Source organism: Quercus suber, unplaced genomic scaffold (assembly GCF_002906115.3).
Source record: "Quercus suber isolate HL8 unplaced genomic scaffold, Cork oak 2.0 scaffold_18, whole genome shotgun sequence".
Classification (NCBI taxonomy): domain Eukaryota; kingdom Viridiplantae; phylum Streptophyta; class Magnoliopsida; order Fagales; family Fagaceae; genus Quercus; species Quercus suber.
Genome location: NW_027069483.1, coordinates 2250627 through 2275676, shown reverse-complemented (window position 1 = coordinate 2275676; position 25050 = coordinate 2250627). Strand labels below are relative to the sequence as shown.

Below are 25050 nucleotides of genomic sequence, written 5' to 3'. Positions count from 1 at the left end.
TAAATTTAGTACCATCATTCATATTGCATATTAGTGCGAAAAGTAGCTGGCACAATCACTATCATTAGTTTTTAGTCTACAATCTGCTTCATGTACATTAACATATTTTACTTCTATTGATGCCAAAACAGAACAAGAACATTAGTAGCATACATTGACCTGTGCTTGCACAAAAATGGTATTTTGGAAGAAAACTCTTCGAGATGCTTCACATAATGAGGGATAATGACATCCCTTCATGCAACTTTCTGACGGCCACCTCACACTTTTGAGTAAATCATACTGGAGAACAAAAATGGCTGACATAAACCTTTAATTTGAATTCATCGATTGATGCCCTGTACAGGATTCACTATATCAGACCATAATTTAGAAATAGTACCACCCTACCATTTAATTCACATTCAATTCCCACCAAATCAGTACCCTAGTCATGGACTAAGAATCATCCACCAAACTTCCCTGTTAGTGATCTGATCTTCAAGCTGCTCGTGGCTAACTGTCATGGTAACTGGGTAGCAGCTGATGCCTGTACACACCCCATTCTAACCCTTCAAACACATCCATTATCAGGAATGTTTTAGAGGATCTGTGTTCTTCATTTACAGCAGGGCTCTGTAAGGTACAAAATCATGGGGCTGGGATTTGCAGTGCAGAAGTAAACCACCAAATGTGTGACAAGGACAATAAAAAAATTTACCATATGCTGCTGTCCAACTTCTCTAGTTTCTGAACTATTGAATGATGCTTCCTGCCTTTGAATACTTCAATTAGTGATCGTAGTGCTTTGGATATCATCCCTTTCTTTTGGTCCCCGAGATATATATTTTCAAATTCAGACTGATCACTTGTCTCTCCCAGTGATGAGCATAGCACCTTAAACCACTCCTCAAGAAATGAAGCTTTCTACATGGAACGCAGTTAAATAGCCAAAAAGAGAAATTTGTCAAGCAGTATGAGAAATGATGGGCATATAAAAGTCTAAATCAGTTAAAAGAGATCTGCCATGTCATCCCCCTTAAAGGTACAGACATTACGGGAAAGACTATATTACTAATGTTGCAGACACACACCATAAGAGCAACCAGATGCAGGCATTCCAACATGGCAAATTCTTGAAAACAGAGCATGCACAAAGCAATTAGGAGGTTCAAAAGAACACCACGTATATACATGCATGAACACATTAATTTTCCTCTCTCAAACATCATTACGGTAAGGTTTGGATAGCACTTCTTTCTACTTAAAGTCAAGTTCCGGTTTTCTTGACTTTTGAGACAAAAAATACTGTTCATGACAGTGCGTGCACTGTTCGTGCACTGTTCATGTACTGTTTATGCAATAAAAAATATTAAAAATAAGTCCCACGGCACTATTAACACATTTAAAAATTATTTTGCTACAGTGTTTTCAGCAACAATCAGTTTTTAGCAACTTTCAGCAACAATAAGTTGTATCCAAACAAACACTACATATCATTTAGTCAACGCTTTTATTAGACCTAAAGTTTTGATGATTTGATACAACTCCCTTCCTTTAACACCGCCCCCACCCCCACCCCCACCACACCTCCCCCCCCCCCCCCCCAAAAAAAAAAAAAAAAACATATACCACTCTGCCTGAAATGAAACAAAATCTGTATCTGAAAATGTCCAGCGTTTTACTGTGTATGAGCCATACAAGTGTCCGAATTTACAGATTTCCATTCAAACTTTATGAATTTGTAAAAGAAGTACTCCTGTCCTATAATTTTGGTCCTTTATTCCATTTAAGAATGTCCTAAAACATGATACTCTTCAAAAATTCAATGGACATAATAATATTAATAATTTTACCAACTAACCTTTTATTTATTTATTTGATAAGTTAGATAATTTTATTAAAAAACAGATTACTGCATGCTTATGATTGAGCACTCGGTAACTTAAAAACATCACAAAATATTATACTAAAAAAAGAAGAGAATGTGTGAAATCTATTAGCATGTTACAATTTGTAATTCCCCAAACTCAAGACCAATAAAATAAAGTGCACATCAAAAATGATTCTAGTTGAGTCCTTGATCTGTCTGTATTCTCAAATGTACGACTATTTCTCTCCTTCCACGATTACCACATCAAACATAGTGGTACAATGTTCCATATCGGCAAAAAGTATTCCCAAACCAATTCCTCCATCCAAACAAAAGATCAACCACTCTCCTTGGTAAGACCCATTGAATCCCAAAGACATAAAAATCCGACTCCATAAGTCATAGGCAACACCAAAGTGAATTAACAAATAATCTAAAATCTCTCCACTACACCGGCACATTCAACACCACCCAACTAAGGTATCTCCACTACAGCGGCACATTCAACACCACCCAACTAAGGTAAATCCCTGCTTGATTAAATTACCATAAGTAAGAATTTTCCGCCATTGCAATCCAAACAAAAAAGAGACCCTCTTGGGGCCTTAACACACCATGGGAAAGAGTTAACTGATGCACCACGAAGAACCTCATAATAGGAGCGAACAATAAAAACACCACTCCCTTTCAATTCCCAGATCATCCTGTCACCCCCTCCCTCCTAGGAGTATTGGAGTATAGAAGGTCAAGAAAGAACCAGCTGACTCCAGCTTCCAATCATGAAAACCTCTGTGAAATCTCATATTCCAGATCTGGCCTTCCCCACCTTCCTGACTCTCCATGACTGAATGGACCGATGCATTCTGATCAAGCAAGCAACCATGCTAATCATGGAACTAGTCTTCTAGAGAATGACTTCCACACCAAATATTCAATATTCCTTTTTATTTGAGTTGACATTAAAACTGGTAGTTTTGGAAACCTCTACCTTTTAATTTGAAAGATAGTGCATTTAATGATATTCGCATTTGATGATATTCCCTTAAAAAGTTGGATCTACTAAATAGGAACAGCAATATATGGCAGAGGGAGTATTAATGCTTGAAGCATGTCTTAGTCAAAGCTTCATCTGTAAGTGTTGGTGCTACTTGGGCTGCTTGTCAGCCAAACCATTATTGTGAAACCTATCCACACTCACAGCCAGCATACTCAATGCATTATATTATCCATTGCAGAAAATATTTCTTAGCAAGAAAAATGACACGTGGAAAAGCCCCCCCCCCCCCCCCAAAACAAAAAAAAAAAAAAAACAAAAAAAGAAAAGAAAAAAAAAAGAAAAAAAAAAAAAAAAACTGACATAATTTAAAATAAATTTTGACAGCATATTGACTAGCATTCACATACATGGAAGTACTTACTTTCACAAGAAAATCTTTCAGAGGTTCATGATCAGTGCTTGAAGCAAGGCTAAGAACATGCAACATGGTTGAGGTTAGCTGTAAGAGGCAAAAAGAATAAATTAAATTTTATAACACAGAGACACAGAGAGAGAGAAATTAAAGGAAATAGGATTACAAAACATAACAGCTCTCAATAATTCAGTAAATATCTATACCGAAAGAGGACAATGTCACAATTTATATTTTGAATCATAAAGCTCATTTGAGAGGGGAGAAAATAATGGAATGAATAAATTGAAAATGATTTTTACACAATATCCCATCTAATCCCATGTTTGGGAGTTTTGTGGTAAGAAATTGAATAACTAGGCGGGGATGTTAATTCCATCCCATTCACTCATTAGCATTCATCCCAAAAATGAGAGGAACACTCATTCCTTTAATGAAATAAAGAAGAAATATTGATTCTACCACTATCCTGAGAAAAGACAAATAAAAGATAAATGGTATAATATTCCTTTTTTCTTTTTCTTTTTTTTTGATAAGTAAATGGTATAGTATTACTTTCCCTTTCATTCCTTCTTTTATAAATTCCCAGACACGGTGATTACAATATGCCATAGTCCATTCCGTTCTTGTATAATCTATCAATTTCATTATGTTCCAATCTCTTATAAACTCGTCCCGCCCCCGCCTCCCCCCCCCCCCCCCCCCCCAGTCAAATGGAGTCAGGAATTGGTGATTTGAAGTGTAGGGGGTGTTCATGATACTTTGCAAGCATGAACTGTGACAGTAGTACTAACAATTTGATGCAGATTATCTGCACATACAAGCAGCATGGTGTTTAACATGACAAAATTTTGAATTTTCATTAAGTAGATATAAGTTCTAATAATAATAATAAAGAAACTTTCAGATCCCAAGAAACTGAGATAATACAATCGCAAAAAATTATTCATGTTTGATCTCTAGTAAATAAGATCATAATTTTCATATAATAAAAATGAGAAACAATATGTATTTCTTCTATCAACTTCAAAATAAGCATTCTTTTCAGATAATTAAAATAAATAACTTTACGTAACTATAACACACATCATTTGTCATAATATTTTGGAAACTTATATGTCACTATTTACACACTCCCAATTCATCCAAACTGCTACGGATTGGTTACATGAATTCACCAATGCGACAGAGAGGCACAACCCTAATACACCAGGGGTATATAATAGGAAGCACCCACAGAAATGAATTCACCTCATCAATTCAATATAATATATTTCAGCACCCATATAATATTTGTCATACATTGTCCCATTACTTCAAATTATATAATATATTAAATTTTATTATCTTATCTGAATCTGACAACTACAGGAAAATCGGGATAATCCCATAGAATATCAATCCATATGAGTGCTCAAATGCAAAAGATCTAGGAGCTAGACCTGCTTCTCAAGTGCAACCCTATATTTGAAACTTGATGGCTCTGAAATCTGATCTGATCCTAGATTCTCTACTATATGCTCCAGGCCTTGGATGACATCTGGGAAGGATTTCCCATAATCTGCATTAAACAAATGGGGAGAAGACTAAGTTACCTTCTCATCCAATTACTTATTTTAGAACAGGGCAGGAAACCTCAAATTGAACAATACAAGAAAGTCCCAGAAAGCAGGAAATGAAACTATCATGGGGTTCAAAAGAAGATGACCACGATGCAATATATATCCTAGCTTTGGCTTATGCTGATAAGTAAATGGAATTGTTGAGTTACTACAACAACTACAATCACATTTCAATCATAAAAATGGAGAAAGGAATCAAGCCTACCACTCACCATATATTGATGCCGGCACAGCCAAAGCAGCAGCAGCTTGTATCCTGATCTTAAAGTTGGAAGAATTGCGCAACAACAGTAGAAGAATACTAAAAACAGATGGAGCCCTGCCAAATTATTGGGTATGCATAATTACATCATATTACAATGCACTTCAATACTCAAAGGAAACGTTTATGACATGCTTATGAGGTGGATGACACTGTAACTAAATATTATCATTAAAAAATTTACAACTCGCCAAAGCATACATGAACAATAAAAATATGATAGTGCTAATTCAAGGCAGGAAAGGGGAAAAGAGGGACAAATGGAAAATTATGCATTTTCAACAGAGGCTGATTTAAACAGTAAAATATGAAGAGAAAAGGGAGAAGGAGATGACAATCACAGACAAAGATTAAGACAACTGCCACTTTTATCCCTTTTCTCATTGATGTCTATTGGTATCATAGCTAAAATTGAGAGGAAAAATAACACAATAACAAGGAGAAATACATCATTGTCACTACCCAAGAAAAAGGTACCCAACTAATGGATGTGATTAACTATCTTGAACTAGCATTACAAAGGCCAAGGTATTTCATGTACTAAGTGAAATATTTTGTTTCCTTGCTTTATGCAAATGGTGTAATGTCCAATCTGAATGGTGGTATCCATCTAACGCATTCTCAAAATAGAAAACTGACGAATATAACCATGGTTCAAGAGGCAAAGATGAACTGGGAACAAAAGTTTGATTTACCATTAGATGGGAATGGTTTCGAGTGTGTGAAAAGATATTTTGGGTAACAAAACCCCCTGGATACTTGCACTATCTGCTCATGAATCTGAAGAGAAAAACTAGCATACAGAAACACATCTAGCTCCAAAACAGACCTCATTGCACTTGAATCCATATGGCCTTTTCTATACATGCCCAACCATGCAAGTTTCTATCCCTTATTCAACTCTATAGGAGCACATGGGGTTCTACAAATAGCACAAACAGAGAACCTGAAACTAATATCCATATGCAAACACCTAGATGAAGTACATGAAGTGCCAGTATAAAGATAAAATCTTCACTGTCTATTCAATTTCTTCACTATTACATTCTAATCAACTTATAATTACTTATTAGCATTAGCACACATCTACAATTTGTTAACACAAAATCAGGAAAATGCATATGTAAACAAATAGGCATCTCAACAAAAGCAAGCATAATTACCATACCAATCCATGTCTTGAAGTCTTAACGTCTCATTTAGAAATAGGTTGCTCAATGCATGACAAACATTCCACTGGACCTGCTAGACAGACATGTCACGCTCAGTGCCCAACAGACTTGATATTAGAAACAAAGATATGCAAGTTCTCAGCCAAGTCCAACTAGAAACGTGGTTCCACAAATATAACAATGGGGATAGGATACCTTAACATTCCCCGTCGTGACACAAGAGATAAAAGCTTGGACCATTCTCTCAAGCCGACACGGATCTCCCATAGAAGCTGGATGGAGAGAATTTGACGTGTAGCTACCTTTCATATAACTACTTGATGGAAACACCTCATTGCTGCTAGTCTTTTGAGATAGGCCAGTATAGTCCATTGGTTTGTCACAAGCACCAGACAAAAATGTATATTTAACAAATCTTGACAGATTCCCAAGAGCCCTCACAGCATTTGATTTTATCTGAAGGTAATGAAAAAGAAAGGACTTTCTAAAGCAATGAACAATTATACATATTAGACAAGTATGAAAAAGAATACAAAAAGAAAAGTATAGTAGGCTTGGTAGCTATAACCAAATTCTTTCCAGCTTATAGATCATATCTGCTGCTGAACCCAAAAAAAAAAAGAGAGTAAAACCTGGAAACTAAGCAACTAAATAGAGACTAATTTTCATACAAAAAAGTGAGGCAAGCAGCAGGTAGGGGCAAATGTAAAATGAATCAAAATGTTTGATACTTCATCTAGCTTGTGGTATTTGTGATATAGGCCAGATGCTCTGCATCAATATATTATCAGAAAGCAATTATGCTACAACTCACATAGATAATAAAACAATTCTACATACAAGATGGTCAAGTGTTTGGAATAAAAAGTATGAGGTAAAAAGTCTATGAGAGAGACATCCAAAAATGGTTCTATATTGTTGGTCATATTGGTCAAGGTGCTATTCTAAGCTTAGAGAATATCTTTAATGATGAGTGCCTCCTGCCTCCCCATATCACCCAACCAAAGGGCAAAAAACAAACCAATCAACAACAATTACCTTGTCTCCATCCATTGTAAGATGCAAAGCACACTCAATTAATAACCCAATTAATGAAGAGTCCGCATCCGAGTCTATAACAACAAATAATAATAAAACAGTAATTAAAATATTGAATGCAATGATTTTCCCAAAAAAAAAAAAAAAAAGCCCAACTCATAATACGACTCTAGTGACTTCAACCCCACCTTTAGATTGTTTTGATTGAAAATCATCAACACAGTGGCGGATTGAATCACATATGTTGGCCAAAGCCCAAGAGGCTGTTATTCTTACCTGAAACAAGTATTTTCAAATAAGGTTTACCTCCTTCAGCAACAAAAATAAATGTTTGTTTTAAATATATATATATATATATAAAATAAAATAACACAAAGAAAAAATATACCGAGACCAAGGGATCACGAGTGTTAATCTCAACAGCAGGGATAAACTTGGCAAGGATCTCTGCACTATATGGTTTACATTTTTAGTAAAATCTCTAGCCATTTTTCTTGCATAAAAACTAGTAGATAAAAGATCATAGGAATTTTAATAGACCATATAACAATATTTCGGAATCACCTCTGAGAAACTTGAGGAAAACATGAGATGACACCAATGGCTCGACAAGCAGCAGACCTAACTGAAGGCATCTCATCATTTACAGAAGCCTTAATCTACAGAGATTTTGCAATTAAATCCAGAACCTAATTAGCAAGGCATTCAATTCCATTCATCATAATACAGAAAACAAACACAGGTTCAAGTCCACTTACTAAAGAAGAAAGAATGAAATCTTGTTTCTCCTCTACGAGGGAAAAGAAAACAGAAGATGTTATACCCGCAAAACATGTAACTGATGCTGCTCTCACCTTCCAGAGGAAAAGGAAGAAAATTTAGATATATATATATATATGTTATAAGTAACAAAAATCCATTAAAATAAAAACACAAAGGCAAAGCCCGAACAAAAATAAAAACAAAGAACTAAATATATGTTATTAGAAGCTCAAATAATCCAGGAATTCTAGAAAGTGTTAGAAGTTTAAATCAAGTCATATAAAGTCTTCAAAAATAAAAACTTTTGTCGTCCATATCTCTTTCCCCTCAAAACATTGGGCATTTTTCTCGCCATATTTATATCTGGTTTTGCCTTGCGTGTTGCTTAAAAATCTTTTGTTACATTCTCAAACAATAACAAAACCCATTGTTCATCTGGATTGGAGAGACATTTTCAGAAGTGTTAACTATAAATCCACCAATACATTATAATAGCTGTGGCTTGCATAGATCCATTGTCCAACTTTATAACTGATTTATAATTTTAGTAGTTTAAACCAAAATTTTAAGTAATGATAATAAATTTAAAAGGAAAAAGATTACATTTCACATTTCTCCACCACAATGCTGAAGGATGTAAATCATAATAACAATAAAGCTAAAAGAAACTAATTATAAATAAAAATTTTAAAAAAAGTTTCAAATTAACTTTTCACTCTGCTGAAACCTAAATGAGAACTTAAATTTAAGTCATATACCTATCAAAAAAAAAAAGTCATATATGGCCTTTTTCTTTCAGAGGTTAAAAGTATTTGGTTCGTAAAAAGACTCGGCGCAAGTGACATGCAGTTCTGAATATTCACCAGCTTAGCATATATGCCATCCTCTTAACATCTTAGTATCCATCAATATCATATCTAACTACTCATTCCAAATAATATTAAACAATTGATGTATTTGAGCACATATTCGAAAGTGTTTCACATTCAGGAAAAAACAGCCGAAATAATAATAATAATAAAGATAAAATTACCTCTTCATTTTCTTTAAGCCCTTAAAACACAAAGACCCTGAATTTTTTTTCCTTAAATCAATGGATCTATATGTCTTAATCCAGACATATAGCTTACTATAATAAAAAAGCTTTAGCAAATGGATTATCCATCTTCCAGCTAAAATTTAGCTAACCAACCCCCCCCCCCCCAAAGAAAAAAGCATTAATATCATCAAGTTACAGTGCATAGTCAAAACTAACTAGCACTGTAGCTCAGCAAAATAAATGTATATATTTTTCAATGGTTCTCTCTCCAACTCAGATCTCTCTCTCTCTCTCTCTCAACTAAGGCATGCAGTGGCTACTGTTGGGCACATAATGACTAGGAAGCAAGGACACTTCATTTTAGCGTGCTACAACCATGTCAGACACTTGACACGACTGGGACACTTTTGCACGACACTGTTAGGACACAATAACAAGAGGAATCGAATACCCTTTCACAAAACAAAGAGAGCATTCATGCTCTAAATAGTAATAATGCATTTGAAAATTAATACTATAACTATCTTTATTATTAGTTTATATTCTAATTTCTAAACATCCTTTAATAATCATGGATTTGCTTTATTACCCATTATTACTCTTAATTTGATATATATATATATATATATATAAAAAACATTATTTGAAAAACAAATGCTTGATAATATATGGAAAATATAAATAAAAATATATTTAATAATTATCTAATAGATGTGTCCCACCGTATGCATGTCTTATTTTTTCAAAAATTGTCATGTCACCGTGTCATACCCGTGTCCATTCTTCTTAGCTAATTGGCCATTGAGTGGCTGATTTGGCTATGAGATGGCCAATCCTGGCCAGTGGAATGGTGGCCGATCTTGACCAAACAATTTATTTGTGAATAAAAATAGAAAAGATCAATAATATTTAAATAAAGTAGTTAATAAAAAAAAATAGGGAGTCAAGTGTTAGTTGAAATAGCAAAGTGGCTTTTTGAGTTAAATTTGGCTAAAATTTTGCCTAGTCCAATGTGAATGCTCTAAGGTGTGTATAAACTTTTACCATCCTCATTAAGACAAGATTGCTTATAAAAATGCCATAATGTCTATGCAGATAATGGCAGAATACAGCACACATATCATTTAGATCTAACCAAAAAAAAGCAAGCAATATGAAATTCTAAAATTTTCATCAGGACCAAATATACTAATGAAACTTAATTGTTCAAAAAAACGAAAATCAAAATCCTAACCAACCATTGCAGAAGTATGCCATAAAGTTAGAGGCATATGCTTATCAATTGCCTCACACCACTGCTCAGTGCCTGTCTGACACGCTTCAGATTCATTTTTGGTAGCTTCTGTGCCATTTAGTTCATAAGATGGGGCTGACGATACTTTCTTCATCCTTATGCAGTCAGATGTAAATGGGGTAACTTTATCATCAAAAAGATCCTCGGTTCCTTTAAATCCAGATATTGCACGAAGACATTCATCCAAAACCTGAAAGTTTTAACATGAACTATGACACTGTGATCAGAATAAGAAGAACAGGAAGAAGGCATTCCCAACACAAAAAGTGAAAAACACATTTGAGGCACACCGCACATCATCCAGAAAAGAACTTCTATAAAGAGGTGGAAATATGACAACTGCATCTCTATCATGGTAAAAATGAGCATGTAGAACTGGAGGCTCTATTGTACACCTTCTGATATCCTCCTAACTTCAAATACTATGAATTTTGCATTCAACCAACCAAAATTCCTAGATTAAAATGTTTAAGCATCATGATAAAACATAAAACAGAACTCTCCAGAAGCATGTGAGAGTCCTTCACAGGCCAAGATCTGATAAATACGTTAATCTCATAATAAAGAGACCATCAAAAGAGGTGCTAAGGAAGTGAACCAAAAAAAATAAACCATATGGAACAGTACACACATTATTGAAGGACATGTTAGATTTGAGCATAAGTAACAATATGATACTATCAGTAGATATCATACAGGAGGGAATGCTTGGGACTAAAAAAAGCACAATCTGCCTTTTTTTCCTTTGCCTAGACAAACAAATAAGTTTTTCTTTTCTTTTTTGGCCGGGGTGGGGGGGGGGAGGGGGAGGGAATAGACATGCAAAGACGCCCTACCTTGACCGCAGCTGTAAGGACTTTTTCCCCAATAACCCCAACAATGTCTCCAGCATTTCCCTTCCATGGCCTTGCAGGTACTTCACAAGTTGCTACCATAAAGAAGCCATAAACAACAGTGGAAACTCGTTCCCAACATGCAAACATAATGTTTGGATAATTGTGTGACACAGCTCTAAGTGCCTGTGACCAATAATAAATGATGAATGTCAAGTTCCAAAACAATTTATTACCAACAAAAGCAAAAATTTAACATCTTTAAGATCTTTGACCATCCTTTTTCTAAATTCTAGCATAATTTTCACAACTAATTAAAACATTGAGCAACCACTAGCCAGTGTCTTGACAAAAGCTGCAAGTAAAACTCATTTTATCTAAGTACCAAGGACATAGGTATGAGCACAAATCTAAGTCTTGAGTTCATATAATAGGATGTTACTGTTGTAAGCAGCCTACTTAAGTATGGGTTTCAAATAGTCCCATAAAGATTACATTTTATAATAATATTTGTGCCTCTTAGGCCAATGAGCAATAACACAACTGACACTTCCCCCTCCCATAATAATTGGATGGAGGGTGAGTCGTGGGTTTAAGATCCAATGGGTGTGTGTAACTTACCAATAAAAAGAAAAAAGCTTTATGATTTTCTCTCATTTAATAACTGCGTAAGACAAAACCTTAGCTTTAATGAGCAGACTGAGTTAACCATATGCATCCCAGATAACATTTTTCAACAGACCCATGACAATTACCACATACCCCCCAGTCACCCGACTTCAGAAAAGACAAGGAGAAAATGGCAAGAACAGAGGATGACCAGACAAGAACCATTAACCCCAGTATTAATAATAGGAAATCAATCAACACAAATTATTAAAAAAAAAAAAAAAAATACTAGCTTTCTTTTGAAATTACCTGGAGAGCCTCAAAGCATATATTTGGGCTGGTTAGTTGTTCTGAGTATTGAAATATTGCAAAAAGAACACCTGACTTCTTTTCAGCCTCAAGGAAACCTGGAAAGAGGCATCAAAAGAATTTCCCAGGTAACCAAAAAAGAAAATACCAATGAAATTTCCAACCTTAATAATAAGTTGATTATGCATATAAACATCCAGCCTAAAGACAAAGGCGGTTGCAATGAGAGATTTTTTGTTTGATGGTAATAAAATTTTTATTGATAACAAAAATGCAATTTGTTTATGATTGTAAACACATGACAAAGAAAGAATACAAACAAATCAAATAGCAGATCTAACAAAAATAAGGAAATTAGACAAGGAAATACAATGCGTGAGGCTCCAAATACGGGACCATTCAAACAAAGTCCAAGCTAGCGATGTCTTCAACAGTTCAGTAGGTCTCTCAATGTCCTCAAAAGTTCGGGCATTGTGTTCCTTCCATACTAACCAAATAAGACACGCCAGTACCATATTCCAAACCGTTGAAGAATAATTCCCAACCAATTCCTCCAAGCGAAAAGACGAGAGACAACTGTATACGACATCACCCACTAAACCCCAAACATAAGGAAAACCTCACTCCACACAGCATGAACAAACTTACAATGGAGTAAAAGGTGATCCACAGTTTTCTCATCACACCGACAAAGACAACACCAATTAACAAAAGGCAAGTTCTTAACAAGGTTATCTATTTCAAGAATCCCATCCCTAGCAGCAGTCCATAAAAAGAAAGATACCCTTTTAGGTACCTTAATATACTAAATGCTCTGCCAAGTGAAAGAAGCAGAAGGGGCTTTTAATAAAGAATTATTAAAGGAGGAGACATCAAAAATACCACTATGATTCAACTGCCAAATCATAACATCACCACCCCCCCCCCCTTGGTATTCTAGCATAAACATGCTCAAAAAAAGAGTAAAAACTCCTCGTTTCCCAGTCATTAAATTCATGACAGAAAAGTAAGTTCCAACTCCTACTTCCCCCATTTGGTGCAGATAAAATCATATCAGAATTCAAAGCTTCTTGAATCACAGCACAAACAAACAATTCCGGATATAACTCTTTCAAAGAAATAGGACCGCTCCAAGGGGTGTGCTAGAACCGAATGCAAGTACCCTCTCCTGCTGCATAAACCACATGACTAAAGAAAATATCTGCATCTTTTCTAATACTCTTTCACAACCCAAAACCATGTGTCCCTCTAATAACTCTAGTGCACCAACCTCCACTACCCTCCCCATATTTGGTGGCAATAACCTGACACCATAAATGGGTAACTTCCTTCCCAAAGCGCCATAGCCACTTCCCAAGCAAAGCTTGGTTAAAAAGCCCAATCTTCCAAATCCCCAAACCACCTGCCTCCACCGGCCAAACAACCTTATCCCAAGCAATAAGCAGATATTTAAAAACTTCATCAGATCTCCCCCAATGGAAGTTCCTCTGAATCCTCTCTAATCTGTTGTGGAATGGTAAACAAAGAAACATAATAAGTTGGAAGGCTGGACAAAGTGCTCTTCAATAAAGAAAGCCTACCCCCTTTTGATAAATATAACCGCTTCCAACCTGAAAGCTTTTTCTCCATCCTTTCTAAAATAGAGTTCCAAATCGAAGCATCCTTGTAACGAGCCCCAAGAGGCATTCCCAAGTAAGACAAGGGCAAACAACCAACCTTACAACATAAAACATGAGCCAAAGCATCCAAGTTCCCAAGAGATACTCTATGCTTGACACATACTGTATTTCTTAGTCCGACACCATAAATACATTCATAATGCTGTATAGCAGTTAATCAATGAGAGAGATACTCTATGCTTGTTTCTAGTTTTGTTTACGAAGTTCCCAATCATGATTCTCAATGTGTGTTCTGGACTCTAAAGCAGTGTTGGTAAAAGTGCATTTAAGAGCAAAGTGCGAAGTGCAAAGGCTCTAATGCTTTTCGCCTCTAAAGCGAGGTACATTCAAAGAAGCATGCATTATTACAAAGAAAAGTTTTTCTTTTTTTCTTTTTTTTTTTTGATAAGTAAAACCAGTATGAGAAAAGTATTTCTTATATATAATAAAATAAGGACATAAGAGTAAATTTAGACAAACCTCATTTTCTATCCTCCCATTTTTCTTCTCAACCAAATAAATGAGTTTTTCATCCCTCCACTTTTCCACCCCAACCAAACACAAATGAGGGAAACTAAAATCTCTTCTATCCTCCCACTTTTCCATCCCCCAACAAAATGGACCCTAAGAGTTAGTAGACGCGGGTGAAGCAAAATCATTAAAGATGAAAGCAAACAAATATTATAAGACATATCACATATCAAAGTCAAGAAAGTGGTCGAGTAGCAAAAAGGTGGAAGACGAAAATTCTATGTTTTCTATACATATGCTTACAACCTCAAATCAAGCCTTTCTTTTACCCATCAAAACTTTAAAACCCCACTTACTTTCTTCTACCAAATAGCCATCAAATAACTTATCAAGTTACCTGTTAATTCCGAACACAACCCCATAATCCTTTCTTCAACAATTCTAAACTCTAGATCCACAAATTCTTCTAACTCTACACCCACTACAACCACACGTAAACAAATTCATTAACTTTTCCCATGTCGATATCCTATCTTTCCTTGGATATCCACTAATCATTTTAACATTATCATTTCAAATCCGCTCATTTATGAACATGTTTCTTAATAAACTAGCATCCAGTGCCATATAAAATGGCTAGTCTTATAACATTCTTGCAAAACTTTCTATTTGACTTAAGAAATATCCAGTACCAAAAACACCCCTGATCTCCTAATTTGAAATCAGAAACCCTTGAAATTTGAGAAATACCCAAATTAATCCTTTCGGATGGTTGTCCCTCATTGTTTGATGTGGTGCATTTGGCGGGGGAGAACCAACCGGTGTTTTGAAGATTCTGAAAGGAATATAGCTGGTTTAAAACTTTTCTTCTTTAAAACTCTATTGGACTGGATGTCTATCATAGGAAGTCATTCTATTTCTTCAGTCTATGATTTGATGGGTGCTTGTAATTTATGTATTCGATTATGTCAGTCGCCAGCTGTATACTTCCTATATACTCGGGTGACTCATTATTAAGTTCTTGAATAAAATTTCCTTTACTAATTAAAAAAAAAAAAAAGTTATTATTCTCTGTGACCATCAAGCCACAGTTACAGAGATGTTTCATCTTTGTGAGTTCTTTAGATTCTACAGCATTCCTCCATGTTTCCAACTTGTGTTACTCCACGTCTAGTTTCATCCACTAAACTATATTGTCTGCTACAGACAACAGCAACTTAAAAATGGCTAGATATTGGCTTTAAGTAGTACTGTCTAGAATTCTGTGTTTCTTACTTCATGGAAGCTCTGATCAAGTGTTAAGTCTCTTAAGAATTGCTTTGTTGAATAAGGAGATAGCATGCTTAGGGCCTAAGGCAATTGGGTTGCCAAGGTTGTTGCGGTTGATGTGGCTGTTTTTTCCCCCTAATGCTTCCTTTTGAATCTATGAGGTATTCAAAGAGTTCTTCTAGGTGTGTGTTGGTTTTCAAAAAAATTTAATTTACCTACACATACACAAAAAGGAGAAAGTGTTTGGGGGGGGGGGGGGGGGGGGGGGGTTTTTGTCTCCAAGAAATTTCCTCAAGGGAAGCCAACTGTTCAATATCTCCCTTGAGTTGAATACGACGGAGATGATCCTCACCCGAAAGCCCCAACAACTCCCCTCTCGCATCTAAACCCAACAGTTCAGTCAGCAAATTTTTTTTCCTAAGAGCCAAGTCACCAAACTCCTCCCTATTCCATTTTTTTAAGTCAGCTTTCAAAGCCCTCAGTTTTTGAGCCAAGATAAAACTTGGTGAGCCCACAAAACTGTACCCATTCCACCAATGTTGAACTCTATCAACAAAACCCTCAGCTTTCAACCACATATTTTCAAATTTAAAGGCACTCCGACCACGTCGAACAACACCAGCTTCCAACAAAAGCGGGCAGTGATCTGAAATAACACGAGGAAGCACCCTTTGGGATACATTCTCAAAATGATCCTCCCAATCTAGAGAAACCAAAGCCCTGTCAATTCTTGACATAGAGGGAAGACCAGAGTCTCTGAACCAAGTGAAGGAAGCACCCTCTAACGGTAAATCAACTAAAGAATTACTCTCTATAAAGTCCGAGAAAGCAAACATAGCAGGACTAAACAACTCACAACCAAGCCTTTCACTTGGGTACCTAATACAATTAAAATCACCTACCAAGCACCAAGCCATGGGCCATCTGGCACGCACCTGAGACAACTCCTCCCACAATGCAGCCCGCTGACCATCTTCATTGGGGCCATACACACCTGTACAAGCCCAAACAAAGTCATCCACCACTCCTCTCAGTAAGACACTGACAGAAAACTGTCCAACAATAATGTCCAATTGTTCAAAAACCCTCTTATCCCAAATAAGCAAGACCCCTCCTGAAGTCTGCACCGCATCCAAAACAGCCCAATCAATGAAAGGGCTCCCCCATAAACTCCGAACAAAAGCAACATCAATAGAAGATACTTTCGTTTCTTGAAAACAAACAATATCACACTTCCAATCTTTTAGCAGATTCTTACAAACCTCTCTCTTCCGGGGATTGTTAAGCCCCCTTACATTCCAGGAAAGTAGTCGTAGAGTCATTTACAACTACCAACAACCCCTATAGCAGTCGAAGAAACTCTGCTCCTACTCCTAGAAGAGACACCCTCGTAATTAACATTAGAGATAAGCCCCTTAAGCTCCCTGAGACCTCGTGACCCTGTATTAGCCGGTCGCTTAGGCACCCCAACATCAATCACCTTGAGACACTCCTGTTCCAAAAGGCGAAACAGAGCCAAACATTGAGCTTCATGTTTCACGATAGGGAACCCCACCATGTTACAGAAATTTTTCATCAATTGTGACACCCAGTTTGACTGTGATCCAGACTCCATCACCTGAGTTCTTTCTGTAGAGTCCTGAACCAACACCAACTCTCTAAGATCATTGGTTTCCCACCGAGACAAAGGGTCACACTCCAACACACAAAAATCTTTTTCTCCACTTCCACCACTATGGTCAGACCCTACACTGGACTCCCACGGAGAGAGGTGAAGCCCAGAAACTGACTGAAAATCCCCAACAGAAACCACTGACCTTTGTCTCGTCCTATGAGCATGGTGATGACACCACTGATCCTCAACAAGATCATCCCTTACCACAAATTCATCTTCAACCCCAATGCCCAGGTCAGAGAGAGGAGAAAAACGGTTATGAACCATAATCTCCGCCGTCGCCGAGCTACCCACCATAACACCGGTGGACCCAGAGTCACGTATGCCTAACCCAAGAGTGGTCTCGGCATCGGAGACTGAGCCCATAGAGAAACCCGCAGAAATGGAGTCAAGAACCACCGCGTCGGAGCTACCACAGGGCGACGAGGCTTTTCCGGCCACTGGGTATCCAAGAGCTCTCGACGGGATGGGTACGAGAAGCTCCGAATCTTGATCGGAGCTGGAAATCGACGATCCACCTACCGTCGGAGCTTCAGGCAACGCCGATGGCACCGATGACTCCATCAGAGGCTTGGAGCTCTCACCCACCCCGCAAACATTCTGATTGACTAACCCACTTGCACCCAAATAAAAAGGACCAGAAACCTCTCCGTGGGCCTTAGTATTTGGGTCAGCTAAATGGGCTTTTTCAAGCCCAGGAGCTATATTAAACAACACTGGCCCAGTGTTAATGGACTTGTGCTGAGCCTTAGAATTTGGGTCAGCTAAATGGGCTTTTTCAAGCCCAGGAGCAATATTAAACAACACCGGCCCAGTGTTAATGGACCTGTGCTGAGGATATGGGTTTATCCACTTAACCACTCTTTTATTCCCATCAGAAACTGACACTCTCAGCGCCAAAGTAGCAGAAGTCACCTCAAATGTAAAGTCACGCATGGGTCTTCCATTTTTAGAAGAAACAGAAGCACCAGAGACACCCTTCAACACGTTATTTCCGGAAACAGCTCTAGGAAATTCAAATTTCCTTAAATTCCGCTGGTTCCTGATGTTGACAGGTTGCTTCCCATATTGACCACCACCATCCGATGGACCACCACCATCAGCTAGATCAGGAGACCTCCCTACCACTCTCGCAGAGTTTGAACCAGATAGGAAACTATCTAATTCTTTAGAAAACAAACGCCACCCAGATCGGTTTGAGCTCGCAGGTACCAAAACCCAACCACGACGAGCTCCACCAAAATACACAGCAATCTCCACAAAAATACCAGCCTTATTCGACCTTCCCCGGAATTCAAAAAACTTATTATTTGCTCTGAAACGTTTGCACAAGAAGTCCTTTCCTGGAACCCAGTCTCGAATATCGGCAAAACAAGCAAGAATCCATTCCAATCCCTTACGACTCATCCACACGGAACTATTAATATTCCGACGACATTCATGAATAGCATAAGAATCAGCCCGCCCTCCATCAAAAGAGAAAGAAAAAGTTTTGGAATCTATGCGAAAAGGACCAATACAGCCCCCTCTGCCCTGAGGAGAAGGTTTAAGAGTTGAGGAAGGGGGAGGCACAATATTGGGAAGNGGAAATTTAACCTGTAGATATCTCTTCTAAAAGCATTTCTCTGACTTGCAAGGAAGGTGAAGTAGACAGCGCTGCAGTCAAGCAACTAACAGCAGCAGCCTGTTAAAGGAGGTAGAAATATGATGAGAGGTCAGTAAAACAGGGAAGTGAGAGTTACAAATATTTCAATATAACACATGAGGAAACTAACCAGAAGGCCAGTCTGATCACTTTTGAATGAAAACCCTTCATTGATCCTAGTCTGAAGAGATGTAATAACTGTTGCAACAACTCTCCAGGCATTCTTGAATATCTGGAGAATTATCATGAATACAAACAACAATATTGTAAGTAGGAACATTTTCTCACAACGATGAAAACATTCAAAGTATGCTCATTCACCATTCAAAAAAGACCCATAATATCATATGTTTAGTTCGTTATTAGGCTCATTTATCATATAATAATTATTATTATTTTTTGTTTATAGGTAAGAGAAAGTATATTCAAGAAAACTGCTAGATGCAAAAAAGCATCAGCAAAACAAAAGTACAAAGAGAATGAACATCAGCAAACAAAAACAAATAAAACATAAATTACAAAGAAAGAGAGCTAAGTAAAAGAGGAAGAGAGTCATTAGATGTGAGTCCCCAAGCTCTAGCCCAATCAAAAAGGGAACCAGAAAGAAGAGCAAGCATTTGGTCCTTGGATCTATCCTAATCCTCAAACCTCCTCCGGTTGCGTTCCCTCCAAATACACCACATCAGACATAGTGGAACTAAGTTCCAAATGAAGGGGGAGGCACAATATTGGGAAGGGGTGTGGGTGAACTTGTAGTGGTTGGTCTAGGCCATAACGGTGGTTTAAAAGGCAGTTCAGAAGGTGATGGGATGTTCATGGATGAAGAAAGAGGAGGATAAGAGGGATGAAAAGGAAAAAAACCAAAAGAGGATGGGAGTGGGAACGGTGATGGGAAGAATCCAGGGAAAGGATGAAGTGGCTGGTTTAGAGACAGAGGTAGAGAGGGGATCAGAGGAGGGAAAGGTGTTGGCTGTGTGGTAGGGAGGGAGGGGGTGGCGGGAAAGGAAGAAGAAGAAGCCATGCACTTTTTTCTGCTGTGTATTGAACAAGATCAGGTTTGAGTTGTGCAAAATTTTCAACAGAGTGAAACAAATTTCCAGAATTTAGTAAATAAATTACTCACTAGTACATCATCTGATTTGAGGACATACGTCAATAGCTAGTTTGAATAGTTATTGGAACATGCCACTGAAGCCAAAAATCAAGGGTGACTCTAGCAATGATGTTTTTCTGGAGGAGAGAAAGAGGGCAAAGAAAGAAAGAGACACGTCGGGGTGCCTTAACCTTCCAAATACCTTTCCAAGGAATAATCACAGAGGAAGAGCCATGTAAATTATGATAATATGAACAGATAGTAAAGTCCCCATTTTATGTCAACTAGGCCTAGGTAGAAAATCCTAATCCTTAGCTAAAAACAAAGCTACATTACTAATGGTTCAGAGTCTTCAGATTCATTACCAACTGCCATAGATCAGAAGTTTGGCATTGCATAAGTTGAGAAAAAATTTTGCAGGTTAATATCCATTTAACCATCATATCAGAAAGCAAGCTTTACTATATCATAACATCATATATTCTGTCATTGTATAAGATAGTTAAATACTATAGGCATGTATACAGACATATGGATAATTTAAGGCCAGAGTAGATGAATCTGACTTATAGACATAAACCCATGATCAACGAGGTTATCCCAGTCTGACAAGAAGGTGACAATTTGAACCACGCATGGCATGTTTTGGAACTGAATTCTGACAGTTACAAGTGACAAATGTTTTGCATGTATGAGGTTTTGCAAATTAGTTTAGCACAATAGGGACAACATGAAAAACAGTAACAAATAGTACAGCATTATGAGATCACTAAGAGGAAGATTCATACGGTGTGGATGATACTAAAAGCATGAGAATCTTGAATAAGGACGCCAGCAATCTACTATGAGTTTCACGCTGGATTAAGTACAGAATCCCTACACAAAATGGATTTGTAAAAAATGTAAAATGCAAGCATGTGAACAGTATATAAATAACGCATTGAAAAAAGCACCAAAATGAAGGCACAGTTTGCACCAGCCTAAATGAGAAGTGCAACAATGTATTTAAATACCTGCATGTAGTTGCATTAGTATCTGTCCGAGGGAACTTGAAAGTGCCATAAAAGATCCATATTTGGAAGATTCTTTGTATTCTGCTACCTGCAGAAAAATGGTAGAAGGCCCATCCAACATGACTGCCAGAGCTGAGGCTGAAGCAATCCGAGCCTAGGCAGCACAGAACAGCTTAATGTGTTAGCGAGGGAAACCAATAAGGAAAATCATAATATGATAGATAAAAGATGTATCAAAACTGCAACAAACAAGAAAGAAGAAATATATGCATCATATCTCACGGATTACAAATAAACTTATTTAATATTGGACGCTTAGATTTTAATTAAATAACCAAAAAACAGAAGTGATTACATATAAACAAGACAACCAATACCTTTAAATAAGGGTCATATAGCAAACATGTCATTAAAGTTGCTTCAAACTTCCTGTAAATAAGCAAGTCACAATGAAGTGGAAGGTTAACAAATTTGGGGACGGGACAATTGAAATAATTTAACAAGAAAGGCACAAAGAACAATGAAAGCTTCACCTAAGTTGCAGTACATCACTGGTCGGCAAAAGCAGAGTCCATTGGGTTGTAAATGATTTGGAATCAGCTTGACAGAGATCCTTCCCGCCAACAGTAAAAGTTGTCATTGTCAATAATAGCCAAAATGGCTTTCACCAGAGGTAGTGATAAAAAATCTACAGAGAGGGCTAAGCTAACATGCACAGCATAACTCTCTTTTGTGATAGGTAGTAACTAACTAAAAGCACCAAAGGCAACAAATATACACATGGGACATCTCAAAATCAAGCATCATATACAAATAAACCGAAAAGTGCTAAACTGATAAAGAGAACTGACACATGCTGTTTACAATCAGGGGTCTTAGGAAGGTTGACCTGAATAGGTCCTCATTTTAGGCATTATCTCAAAAAGACTACATATTTATAGCAAAATCTAGCATCTGAGAAAATAACCCACACATGCCACCCCAAGTGCAATGATCACCTAAGTGACCTTCACAAGTTCATATTAACACGTGTGATCCCAAGTACAATCCCTTGCTCCCTCCAAGAGGGGGGAAGGTTTGGAGGTGGGTTCAACCAGAAGAATAAGGGGAGGATTCCATTGATTTTTGTAGGCTACTATTGCCATTTGATTTAATGACGGAAAAAAAAGGACACCTTGAATGACTCAAGCATCATGAGGAGAATTGAGAATTTGTGAACTGACCTGAATACAAACGATGGCAGCTACTCTAACCTTAGAGTGCCAAACAGTCTCACTTTCTTTAACTGATCCATCACTGTCACTGTAATCTGAATCTGATGATGTGAAATCAACTGTAGAAGATTCATGATCTGAAGAACTTTGAGAATTTTGAGATTTCTTCTGCCTCATATATGAAGTGTCCTTTTTGCGCAAGTGTGGAGGCCGATATGGACTATGCTCTACTTTTTTAGGTTCATCAAAGCTTGACTTACTCATTATACGGAACTCCTTCTCCTGGTTACCAGGAGCTGGATATGTAATTTGTGTTCTACTTTCAAGGCCATAAGTAAAGAACATTCGTAGTGCCGCTACAAAACCTGTCACCTGCAAAATATATCACAAAGGAAGAGATTGTAAAAACAAAAACTGCAGGAACAAATTCATCACATGATCTAAAGTCCCAAAACACAGATGTTACTTACATGGTCAGAAAGGGAACCTTTAGGATCCTTGAGTACCAAATGCAGACAATGCAAGAGAGATGCATAAAACCTGCAGGGCAGAAGTACCACCCACCCATCCATGAGGATGATAAGAACTTTTTAAAAAAATGCATAGATTATAGCAATTAACATTAGGGAGCTTTTTCTGTTAGTCTTTCTTGGGATTCAGTTATGAGGAGGAGGTATACCTGGACATAACATTGTCTCCCACGAGCAAGCTCTTAGATGCCAGGAAATCCATCACTTTCCTAAAAACCTATTCAAAATAGACAGCCCTTAGCATCTATATGCGTAGATATCACCAAAGAAAGAAAAAGCTAATATGATTGATCACTGCCCACCTCAATAATCAATTTCCAAATATCAAGTGGAATGGATGGTCCATCGCTTGAGACAGTATCACCAAGCATAGCGAAAGCAAGAGTCTGGACTTCCCACAAACTGCTGTATCTGGGCATTTTCTTTCCTTTGTCAGCAGCACGTCTTTGGTTTTTGATAGAATTAGACGAGCAAAGTAATTCCGTATGAGAGCGCGAAATGACACTGAGAAGGAATTTCACCAGCTGGGTATCTTCAGATGGTGAACATTTTCTGTGATATAGACTAGTAAGACGTCTGAGGCACGAAAAGTTGAAGTTAGAACATAATTGTTACAAGTTGGAAGACATATATTCTCTGGAGTACGGACTGGTATGAAGTATGAACAGCAAAAAACAATGAACAGAAGTCATAAATTGATAATGATGCGATGCAAAACTTGAAAGACAGTATAGGGCATTGTATAATGGTAGAAAAGTAGCATTTCATAATGCATATGCATAAAAAGGAATTTGGGGGAAGAAAAAAAAAAAGGAGAGTAAACAAACTTAATGGTGTGGAGGCATTCCATGACGGAAGCAACTGAAGCAGCATTAGTGTGAATGAGATATTGGAGCATCTTAGTAAAGGAGTCAAGGATGAGAGTCCAAGAAGATGGATTAAGGTCAAAGGAAACACGAAGACAGACATCATGAATCTGTGAAAAAAAATATAAAATATTCGGTAAAAGAAGAACGAGGAACAGAGAATGAGAATTAAATAATAATAATAATAATAAAAAGAAGACAAGAAAATCATAGGTACGTACCAAGTGTGAAGTAAGAGTAAAGGTATCAGTGATATCATCGGGTGGGGAGTGAGCATTCACCAATTCCAGCAGAAACAAGAGGTCGGAGGTAACCTAATCAAATCATCATTATATTCAAATTCATAGATGTGATTTTTGAGCAAATTTAGAAAACAATAACACAGAGAGAGAAAGAGAGAGAGAACCTCGGGAGGAGGAAGTTGGGGAGCGGCGGAGATGAAAGATTGAGAATGGGAGAAGATGAGATGATGAAGGAGTTGGTGAATGGAGGAGGAGGAGGCGCCTCCTCTGGCCTGAGGACTATGACTTGTTAGGGTTTCGTCTCTGAGCGTCAGAAACGCCGTCCTCCATGACCTAACTGCCGTTGTCGATGAAGAAGATGCCATCCGTTACCAGATCGATCAAACGATCCCTCTCATAACCTCTACAACAACAAATCCATGGTTTTGGTGGTGACCAGGCGTTGTTGTATCTCTAATCTATTTATTACTGCCATATGGATATGGTGCGGCCATGCGAGACACTCACATGTTCTGTTGCTTACCCAAATCACCACTTGTCACTCCACTATCTATTAACTTAACTCCTCCAAAACTTCCAACATTCCTCTTTCTGCATCATATTCAAATTCAAATCAATAAAAGCATTCATTCACAATTTCAAATTCACATCAACATCGCGGTAGAGAAATGTGCCATGTACATGACGCTTAGATGGTAAGTTGTTTTTAATTTGAATCCACCATCCCTCGTAGTCCCGTAACAACTTCTCACTTTAGATTAATTGTAAAAATGTATAGAAAATATTTTGGATTTAATATTTTTCTATTTTATGCCATATCAAATTGTATCATTTATGGGTTTTTCCTGTTTGGAATCTCATAATAATGCATGTGCATAAAAAGATCACATAATTCATCTCAATATCACAGCAGAGAAATGTATTGTGAACACGAGACTTAGGTAGCAAGTTATTACGGTTTTTTAATTTGAATCCAGCGTTAGTTACAGCCTGTAACAACTTCTTACTTAAAATTTATTATGTAAAAATGTCATCATGTCATATCAAATCTAATCATATACATTTTTTTTAAGGGGGAATCTAATCATATACTTAATCGTATCATTTCATCTATTTCAGTCATTCGGTGCACTTTAACCTTTTTTTTTTATAGTTACTGATGAAGCGTAAGTT

At 37.2% G+C, this 25050-nt stretch overlaps 1 protein-coding gene across 1 annotated transcript; it reads right to left on the bottom strand.

Annotated features, from left to right (window-relative positions):
* Window positions 1-24615, bottom strand: LOC111984664 (uncharacterized). Its single transcript, XM_065760975.1, is given in 29 exon segments — window positions 1-338; window positions 701-906; window positions 3271-3348; window positions 4704-4822; window positions 5096-5202; window positions 6314-6387; window positions 6513-6773; window positions 7356-7429; window positions 7544-7631; window positions 7744-7807; window positions 7920-8014; window positions 8114-8209; window positions 10395-10640; window positions 11287-11469; window positions 12202-12299; window positions 18871-18958; window positions 19050-19123; window positions 19126-19151; window positions 20801-20888; window positions 21026-21179; window positions 21403-21454; window positions 21559-21638; window positions 22249-22611; window positions 22710-22779; window positions 22919-22986; window positions 23072-23345; window positions 23597-23745; window positions 23857-23949; window positions 24042-24615. Coding segments are annotated over 29 exon segments (3630 nt in total). The 5' UTR covers window positions 24243-24615; the 3' UTR covers window positions 1-277.
* Between the last annotated feature and the right edge of the window lie 435 nt (window positions 24616-25050).